The following is a 10304-nucleotide window of genomic DNA, read 5'->3' as shown; positions in this document are numbered from 1 at the left end:
ACACACACTCACACACACTCACACACACACACACTCTCACACACACACACACACACACACACACTCACACACAAACACACTCTCACTCACACACACTCACCCTCACTCACACACACACACACACACTCTCTCTCACACACACACACACATCATTTACTCACCTCACACAGGCTGCTTCTGTGAAAAACAAAACGAAGAATCGTCAGATCCATCTTTAATATGTCCGTCAAGTGCCAAAAATGACAAAACGCCACATCGGAGTATCTTAACAGCAGCCCCAGTGCTCCCTTTTCCACTAAAATATTCACTTCTGTTTGAACTGCTGCAGCTATAACTGTGACTGCTTTCATGCTGTAGTTGGGTCTTGATGGACTGGTGGCTTTGAACTCGTGTGGAAAAGAGTTGCGTGAAGATTCATTCATCTCGGTGATGGCAGAATTGTGTTGGATTTTTCCTGAACTCTTCTTCTAAGCTCGCGCACACACTCTCCCCACATTCCCCCGTGTGTGTGTTTCTGTTCAGACTCCTCAGAAGCGCAGCAGGTGTGGTGACGCTACTGTTTTTACACGGATGACGTCAGTCGATGTGGAGTTCTGCTGTGATGGATGCGCACTGGTTTTCTCTCTCTCTCTCTCTCTCTCTGGTGTAAAACAGTGTTGGATCATCTGGGACCAGCTTTTCTTTCTCGAAGCTCGAGGCGTCTGGAGTCTGATTCTGTCCAACAGACATCAGGATCAATCTCACAAACAATATGCCCAGATCATAATAATTCACACTCAAATCAACAGGAAAAAATAGGAAATTATTATTTTTTGCATAAAGAAACGGAAGTCTGTTCGGCATTTTTTTTTTGCAACATTTGATATCACCAGGTCTTTTCTATGGACACTCATTTCTGCCACATGATCAAAAGTAAAAGAAGTAATTATAGAAGATAGAAGAAGTAATTGCGACTTTTTTTCCCTCACAGTTCTGAGTTTTTTTTCTTTCCTAATGTTCAGAATTGTGAGATGTAAACTCGCAACTGTGATATAAAAAGTTTCAATTAGGCTACCTTTTTCATTTTTTATCCTGTGGTGGAATCAAATATTTGTGAGTCAAGTTTGTGCGATATACACTCCGAAGTGTTCGATATAAACTTGCAATTGTTAGAAAATATGTCAGAATTGTGTGTTAAAATTATCTTTTTTTTTACATTTTGAATTTTTTTTTACATAATTGTTTTTAGAAAACCATTGGTTTAACTCAACCTATCAAAACCATCCGTGCCGTAAAATGACGCAGAGAATAAACCATAATTCCTGGACGTTTTACTTTTGATTTGTGTTTTCTGTTTTTCAATATCAATAGTGATTCTCTTTAGATTCTCATGACTGTAATACACTGATATAAATACATACATAATGTATATAGATTTTGACATTTAAATATACTTTTTTTTTTTTTTTGCCTTTCATTAATAATATTTGCAGCTAAAAATGCAGAAAATCTCAGTGGTCTGAGAAACCGGCTTGAACTATGATATCTGGACCGGTTCTTTACAGTGAGATTCATCCGCCTGTATTTTGAAGTGTTGGTTGCCTTAACTTGTGTTGTTTTATTGGTTTATATTGATCTCGTCTGGCTGCAGCTGATTTTAAACCCAGTCACATTCACTCGTTTCTGTGCGTCATCAGTCCAGTTCGACAGGAGCGCCGTGTTTTAGGGATCATGGAGTTTGGAGATCAGCTGCGTTTCATTCCATTGGAGTTCATTTATCCTGTACAGTCGTCTGATCTCTGGTCTGTGGACAGTGACGTATCGTAACATGATATTAGCCGTTAAAAGTGTTTTCGTTGCGTGATGATGTACATTCTGTAAATATGACTTATATGAAGTACCACGTTTAAAAGTTGTTTTCTTAAATGCTGTTGTAAAGGTATATCAGATTTTAGAGAGACGATATCTTGACAGATACAGAGCTTAAAGTCACACTGCAAAGAAACACATCTGAATTTCAGACCGTCATGTCTTTTTATTAAATTACAAACGTGGAAACATCAGTCGGCGTGTATCTGGTGTCATTTATGGTTTATATTTCTCACACATCACAAGCTCACGTGCTGCAGGACAGTAAAAGTTATCAGTCGTCATAAATGCTAAATAACCTCTGGTGCTCTTCACTCATTTTTCACTGAAATATTTTATGTTTTTTTTTTTTTATGTTTTACGTCATTGGAATGGTACGAAACTTGGTAAGGATTTGTGAACGCACACAAAAAAATAAAGGATATGATTTGAAAAGGTTAAATGGACCTGAAAAATAGTCACACTTGTACTGTTTGCGGTCAAATATGACCACGTTAGAATGAGAAATGAATTTCATCTAGTGGAAGTGTTTGGTATTGCGCTCCAAACAAACTCTCTGACTGAAAGCTCTTTTTTTTTTTTTGTAATATCAACCTCAAATTTGGAACACAACTTCTTTAGATTTATGGCTTTGATTTTCATGTTCAGTTTTAGAGTAAAACATGTTTTACTTACAAACTTTTCACTTCAGCAATAATCTTAAAGAAGTGTTTTCTTTTAAAACAGACCAAGTCAAGTGACCTTTATTTGTATAGCACTTTATACAGTACTGATTGTGTCAAAGCAGCTTTACAGTGTTAAACAGGACAACAGTTTGTCATTTTCCAGCTAAAGTCAGTTGATTGATGATTCAGTGATGTCTTCATCCAGTTCAGCTCTCTTCAATAGTGTCTGTGCAATCAGACGAGCGTCCCCAACTAAACAAGCCAAAGAAACCAAAACTCCATCGCTGACAGAAATGGAGAAAATCCTTGGGAGAAACCAGGCTCAGTCGAGGGCCAGTTCTCCTCTGACCAGACCAAACCAGCATGATGTGGGTTAATTCCAGGCTGCAGGGCCGGCCCGTCGCATAGGCGAAATAGGCAAATGCTAGGGCCGTCGTCCATCCATAGGGGCACCCAAATGAGTTGTTTTTTTTTAAATAATAATATTATTTTAATTAGGGGTGCACTTATATCGAAATATGCCATATCGCGAATGTTGCGATTTAATTAAATAAAAATACCTATGCGCTGCAGTTTTCAGAGTGAAGTGGTAATGTGTTCGAGTGCATCCCATGACACGCAGTGCTTCACTCTGAAACATGCAACGCATTTATTTATTTGCTGGCAAACCATTGAATTTGAGCAGAGATGCACCCATCGGCCATAAATGGCATTTTCCTTTCATCTTGCCTCTGTATAATGCATTTAGTGTTTACAGCGGTAATCAAGGAAACAATGCATCACTGCTGTTCCCTAAGCGCCACCTGCTGGCAGCTAACCATATTCTTCATGCATTCTTTCATGTCTTTTGCTTAAATAAAATACATTAAAAACCAGTATTGGATTCTGCCATGAAAAGTTAAGATCGGTGCATCCCTAACTTTTAGAATGTCTGAAATTAAGAAATTAAGATTTAAATGTTAGTATTGCAGCTGCCTTTGGATGATAAAGTTCTCTCATTTAAATAGCTGAGTTAATGTCAGTTTATTCATTTTTTTGTGTGTGCAACCGTCTTATTTTCATATGTAAATGGTTTTATGTCATAAAGCTATAATAATAATTCCTTACATTTATATAGCACTTTTCTAGGCACTCAAAGCGCTCTACATTGTCAGGGGGTATCTCCTCATCCACCAGCAGTGTGCAGCATCCACCTGGAGGATGCGACGGCAGCCATAGTGTGCCAGAACGCTCACCACACACCAGCTTACTGGTGGAGAGGAGACAGAGTGATGAAGCCAATCAGCAGATATGGGGATTGTTAGGAGGCCATGATGATCAGAGGCCAATGGGCGAGTTTGTCCAGGATGCCGAGGTCACACCTCTACACTTTTCGAAAGACATCCTGGGATTTTTAATGACCACAGAGTCAGAACCTCGGTTTAACGTCTCATCCGAAGGACGGTGCTTTTTACAGTATAGTGTCCCCATCACTATAGTGGGGGGCTAGGACCCACACAGACCACAGCACCCCCTGCTGGCCTCACTAGCATCTCTTCCAGCAGCAACCTAGTTTTCCCAAGAGGTCTCCCATCCACGTACTGACCAGGCTCAACCCTGCTTAGCTTCAGTGGGTAACCAGTCTTGGGCTACAGGGTGATATGGCTATGCTATGCAGTTTCTGTGTGAATGATCGGCGGTGGAATAAGCTGCGATGCAAGGGGCACCAACTAAAATCTTGCCTAGGGCACCAAATTGGTCAGGGCCGGCCTTGCCAGGCTGCAACACAGGTGCAGAGGACTCGTCTGGTTCCCGTGGTCTTGTGCCAATGGTCATCAAGGTGACGAGGTCTTCACTGGGGATCTGTCTCTGGGGTGCATCTAGTTGTCCTGGTCTCCGCTGTCTTTCAGGGCTGTAGAGGTCCTCTCTAGGTGCTGATCCACCATCTGATCTGGACACGTTTATTCCAGAGTTTGGGAGCTAAATAGGAAAAGGATCTTCCACCCGCAGTTGATTCTGATATTCTAGGTATTATCAGATTGCCAGAGTTTTGAGAGTGCAGTGGACGTGGAGGACTATAATGTAACAAGAGCTCGTTCAAATACTGAGGTGCTAAACCATGCAGGGCTTTATAATTAATAAGCAAGCTTTTAAAATCTATAGGATGTTTAATAGGGAGCCAGTGCAGTGTTGACAGAACCGGGCTAATATGCTCATACTTCCTGGTTCTAGTAAGAACTCTAGCTGCTGCATTTTGGACCAGCTGGAGTTTGTTTATTAAGCGTGCAGAACAACCACCCAATAAAGCATTACAATAATCTAACCTTGAGGTCATGAATGCATGGATTAACATTTCTGCATTTGACATTGAGAGCATAGCTCGTAATTTAGATATATTTTTAAGATGGAAAAATGTGGATTTACAAATGCTAGAAACATGGTTTTCAAAGGAAAGATTGCTATCAAATAGCGAGCCCGGTCTCATGAAAATGCATATAAATAGTACGCCAAATAAAAACGAAAACTTGTGGTATTGATACACAAAAATGGACATACTATTTATACGCACTTTCATGAGATCGGGTTGCAAATAAATCAGGGTATCTTCCGTCCAATCAATTTTTGTTTTAATATTGAAATCTGAAAAATGAAAAACGGCACATATTTCGTTTTTCAATTATTCAAACAAAACGAAAAATCAAGAATCCGGCTTAATTTTTTGTTTTTACATTCAGGGATAGAAAACGAATAAACAACTTGAATATTGGATCTCTACATGTGGGCGGGAATGAAACGCCCCTCTCTGCTAATTGGTCAACCAAACATTACAACATAATAATAGTCCTAAAAAAACCTTAATAATAGTCCTCCGCTTCTATTGATTCTTAACATGTTTATTTCTACTACATTTGATCTCTTCATCAAACAGCCAGATTAATGAATGGCTTGACACAAACCATACTGAAGCAGAGCCTTTTGGCCCTAGGCATGCCTGTTTTATTATAGTTATCCACCCATTAAAATCTGTGTGGCAAAGCTGCTCAAAGATAAACTCATATACTGTAAGTATCGTCAAACCTCTGATTTCAGACACTTTTATTAAGCTCTTTTTATTTTATTAATGCTCAGTAAATTCAACGAGCAGTGGGAAGTCAGGAGCTACATGTCCGCATGTTGTGTGATGATGAACATAAGACAGTTGTAGATTTACATTTGTGTATTTGTGCCAAGTGTCTTGTTATATGGAATCACCTCAGACTTTGCATTTCAGTTCACAACATTTTATTAAAAGAGCAAATAAAAAAACATCAAAGATAGTTTTATAATATGCATGCATTAAAAAGATCTAATAGTACCATGTTCATTCTATAGATCTGCAAGAGTAGTTAACGGTTTCATGTCTACATAGATTTTAAACAGCACCAACAAAAAACACACTATATCAATACTAGTACAAAATGGCTACGTTTACATGCAACCAAATAATCGGTTTGCAATCAGATTGATGGCTCTCATGTACAGACTTTAATTGATCCGATTGAGCTCGATCGGAATGATATTTCGATCGGATTGAAGAGGGTGGTTCATTCCTTTTCTAATACGATTGAGAGTGCATGTAAACACTCGATCGGATTGAACCCCGAAACTGAAAGCACTGCGCATGTGCAATGATGCAGAAATAGCGTAATGATGCATGACGTGCGGAACGAGCGGTTCTTCCTTTTGAATAAAGTGTTGTATAAATGCATGTCCTGTCATTATAAACTCTCCTTTCACTCGGCGACTGTGAAGTGGAGCAGGACAACCTCCCACCAGTCCTTGTTTCGGATTCTCATCCACAGGCAACACGTCTTGGGCATTTTTACTGTGTGATAAATATCAATTCTGCTGTTAAAAACAAATAAAGAAACAGTATAGGAGAGTGGTTATTATGTGCAAACAGTGAGACACTCTATATTTGTGCAGTCCGATTTGAAGCTTGTGACATATAAACGCGCACATCAACCCCATCGCTTGCTTTAGTGTTCATGTAAACACTACATTCAGATTCAATCGGAAGGAATTCAGGCCGATTTAACCAAAAATGTGCATGTAAACATAGCCAATGAGACATTCATGTATTTACAGAACAGTTTCACGCATGCGGAACAACAGAGCTGAAATAAAAATCTAACGCATGACTTTATCACAGAATTAGCTCTGACATATTAAAACATCATATTAAAACATTTGCACATGTATGTAGATTCGTTTGGCCCTGGTAGCTGCCTTTGTATTTACATGATTAATAATCAAAAACTTATTTTACTGTCATTTTTCTCAAGGGTCTTTATTCCTGTTGTACCGACTGTAGGCAGACGTTTTCAATATAATATAAAATAAAAAAAACAACAACAACAACAAAAAAACCTTGCTACGTGTACTGCGTTAAGCTAACTGAGGCTTGTTATAGCACTTACATATCATTGCTCTCTTGTTGATTTCGATTGCTTCTATTGTCCTCATTTGTAAGTGGCTTTGGATAAAAGTGTCTGCTAAATGACTAAATGTAAATATAAATGTATTTTTTTATGCATGCAGGGGGGTCCAAGAACCAGCCGGGGGGGGCCCATGGGAAAGTCATGTGGCCCAACACAAGTGGGATGACATAATAATGGCACTGCACAGGTGCCTTTAATCTCTGAAACAACAGGAAGAAACGCAACATAATGATTTTTATTTTAAGCGGTGCTGGACTGCTGGTGCATCACGGCTGAGTAACACAAAGCACAAACTCTAAGGAGCTTTCAACATACATTAACGTATTTCAATATATATAGTATAGCCTGTGAAATCGCGCTTCTCCTGTTTGAGCTGTGTAATTGACAGTACTCTAATCCAATGGTGTCGTGAATATACGGGAAATGATTGGCAGTGAACCAGACAGTGAGTAGGTGTGTTCTACTTCAAGCGGCGCTATGCTGCCGATTAGTGTATCACATCAGCACGTGAGATTTTTTAAATGCACCTGAATTGCTCCAGATCGTATACTCGGATCAGTCTGCGCTGTTGGGGGGCACAAGGGGGGGCTAATCATATTTTTAGGGGGGCCGGTGCCCCCCCCCATGCCACCCCTTTAGACACGCCCCTGTATGCATGTATGTCCTTCTGCTTAAACTGCATGAGTCAGTCAGGCGTCTGAGCTGTTATTGCTCAGTAAAGGTTGACTGGATTGAGGTGATTCTACAGGTTCTGGATTATCACTGGACTTTACAGCTGATTCTACAGGTTTTGGACAATCCAGGATTTTAAGTGTACTCAGATCACCTGCACCAGGATTGAAGAGAGGAACAACTGATCCAGAGAATCTGCTGCTGATGGTCAGGAGATGTTTACTCTCTTTGACGTTGTAAAATGCCAGCAGACCCTCATCATAATCGAACAGAACTCCCAGTCGCTCAGGTCTCGGTGTCAGTGAGAAGCTAATCGATGGATCAGTGTTGGTGTGAAAGCCTTGAGGACCGTCTGAACACAAGAACCAGAAACCAGCTGATGGAGTTAAAGCAGATCTGTCTCTTGCAGTAAAATGTCCATGTTTCACCACACCGATTAACCAGAAGTTTTTGGGAGCTGTATTTGTTTGTACCAGCTGTACCTCCCAATAGTGACGACCAGAGGTGAATCTTTGGGCTCCGAATGCACATAATTCAAATGGAAATCCCTCTCCAGTGTGCTGATAATCTTTACTGTCCCTCACGGTTTTACAGTCCTTAGAAAGCTTCAGACCTGGATGTAAACGCTCACGGTCAATAGTGATCTCAACTGTGAGGAATAAATACACGAGCAACAGTTATTAATCCTCATGTATGAGATGATGTTTACACATATGATGAAATATATGAATACATAACTGAGATGATGTCATACCTGCATGTTTCCTCAGTTCTTCTATATCGATGTCCTCCACAACTACAATAAAAAACATATTATTTGAGATTTATATTTATTTATTCATGCAATAAAGTTATGTGCAATAACCTTATATTTATTTGTTACCACCTGCGTCCCTGCATCTCTATTCTGTTCCTATTCTATCATCTATAGCACAACTGTACATACAATTTATTTAATTAAAAAAAAAATCCATTTCTTTTTGCTATTTTTGTCTATTTATATTTACATTTGTGTGTATTTTTATTCTCATCTTATTTTTATTGTCTGTGTGTGGTTGTTGTCTGTGTGTACTGGAAGCTTATGCCACTAAAACAAATTCCTTGTATGCGCAAGCACACCTGGCAATAAAGCTCTTTCTGATTCTGATTTCAGACAGGGAAAACATTATAGCTGTAGCTAACATTTAAAGTTATCAGTATCTAACAAAAAATGAGTATAATCGTCCAATATGAGAAGTGCATGATGCTTATGTGACTGTGCGAGTGTTGCAGATGAATCCATGCATTATGATCATTTTACATGTTGAAGTTATACATTTGATTTTATTCACATTATTTATTATATTCACACAGCATTTGCATAAAAAAAATGTTTTACGAGGGCTGTCCGGAAATTTCGCAGCCAAGAAGATACAAAATACAAGAAACATTGTACATAGGACAGTCAGCAGTTGCCCATGCGTTTTTGTCATCTCGCATCTCATCTCATTTTATTTATTTATTTACATATTAAATGTTCGGATACTTTCCGGACAGCCCTTGTATACTGTATTTGCAGTAGTTTGTCAAATATACATGTAGAATTACAAAACTGACTGTTTTGTCCATTTTATTTCCACTCTCACCTACTCCATTATTCCACTGAGTCACCAAAACCTGTTCTGCTTGTTGTTTTCTGCTGCAGTGTGCATGTAGATGTTTATGTCAGCAGTTACAGTTCTTATAAACATATAGCAAAGAACAAACGTCTTCAAATACCTTCTTTTCTCAGTCTCTCCAGAGTTTCCTCCTCACAAACTGAAATGAGAGAAAGTTTAATTATCTGCTTCACAAATACTCCAGACTCTCTAAACCACATTACATTACAGTTTAACCTCTCAGACATTGACTGGCATAAAAACATCTTCTTTAGCTGTCTCAGAAACAGGCATGTTCTCCCAGTAACACGGTCTGAAAGGGTTCATCAGATTCATGAATAAGTTCATGTCACTTACCTTCTGTAGCTGGTTTCTTTCCTGCAGAACAGATCAAAAATATCAACACATGAGATATGCATGAAACAAAAACCTCCTGAAAACCACATCTTTAAAATCTTTCAGCCAGATTGTACCTGTTAGTTTCTCTCTGTATTTGTAGAGGATCAGCCCAACCAAACCCAGAAGAGCACAGATGAGAAAAGTGAGGAAAAGAGCCTTCCATGAACCTGATGGATCTGAGAATTAGAAACCAGATGAATCTAAACACCTTCAAAATATATAAATCAATTACAGTAAAGTAGAAACATATTTTTAAAACTCTTTTAACATAAAAATGCTGTTTGCAACCCATTTTTCTTCTAAAACAAGACTGAGAACATCTCGGTTATGTAAGGAGGGAACGGAGACAATCGATGAATTGGGATCTCGCTTAGAGAGACCAATCCACTTAGAGTGTAAACTAAACGAGCCAATGCACATTGGCATGCGATGATTGCATTCAGGTGCCGCTGATCACAGCGTGAGCATAAAAAGGCAGCAGATGCTACGCATACCAGGTTTTCAGGTGACCCGGCCGCTCAGCTGTGGTGACGGGATGTGACTGACGTCTCCATTCCCTTCTTCAGGGAACAAGGGTTCCATACGTAACCGAGACGTTCCCTTTCAGTCGGTCACTACGAGTC

At 39.3% G+C, this 10304-nt stretch overlaps 1 protein-coding gene and 1 long non-coding RNA gene across 2 annotated transcripts in view; one reads left to right on the top strand and one right to left on the bottom strand.

The window, feature by feature from the left end:
• Nucleotides 1-1447: 1447 nt before the first annotated feature.
• Nucleotides 1448-2042, top strand: LOC107572456 (uncharacterized). Its single transcript, XR_001607346.1, has 2 exons — nucleotides 1448-1675; nucleotides 1717-2042. It is a non-coding gene; the product is annotated as an uncharacterized lncRNA (long non-coding RNA).
• Nucleotides 2043-7036: 4994 nt separating this feature from the next.
• Nucleotides 7037-10304, bottom strand: part of LOC107572451 (butyrophilin subfamily 1 member A1-like) — a gene marked incomplete at its 5' end in the record, with an annotated part of 11736 nt that continues 8468 nt past the window's right edge. The window contains 5 exons of the mRNA XM_016258874.1: nucleotides 7037-8294; nucleotides 8400-8441; nucleotides 9404-9442; nucleotides 9640-9660; nucleotides 9756-9857. Of these exons, the coding sequence (XP_016114360.1) occupies nucleotides 7663-8294; nucleotides 8400-8441; nucleotides 9404-9442; nucleotides 9640-9660; nucleotides 9756-9857 (836 nt within the window). The remainder of the gene's footprint in view (nucleotides 8295-8399; nucleotides 8442-9403; nucleotides 9443-9639; nucleotides 9661-9755; nucleotides 9858-10304) is intronic.

The sequence above is a fragment of the Sinocyclocheilus grahami genome, unplaced genomic scaffold, assembly GCF_001515645.1.
Source record: "Sinocyclocheilus grahami isolate Dianchi unplaced genomic scaffold, SAMN03320097.WGS_v1.1 scaffold1752.1, whole genome shotgun sequence".
Taxonomy (NCBI): Eukaryota; Metazoa; Chordata; class Actinopteri; order Cypriniformes; family Cyprinidae; genus Sinocyclocheilus; species Sinocyclocheilus grahami.
The sequence above is the reverse complement of the archived record's forward strand: the minus strand, read 5'-3'. Positions and strand labels throughout refer to the sequence as shown.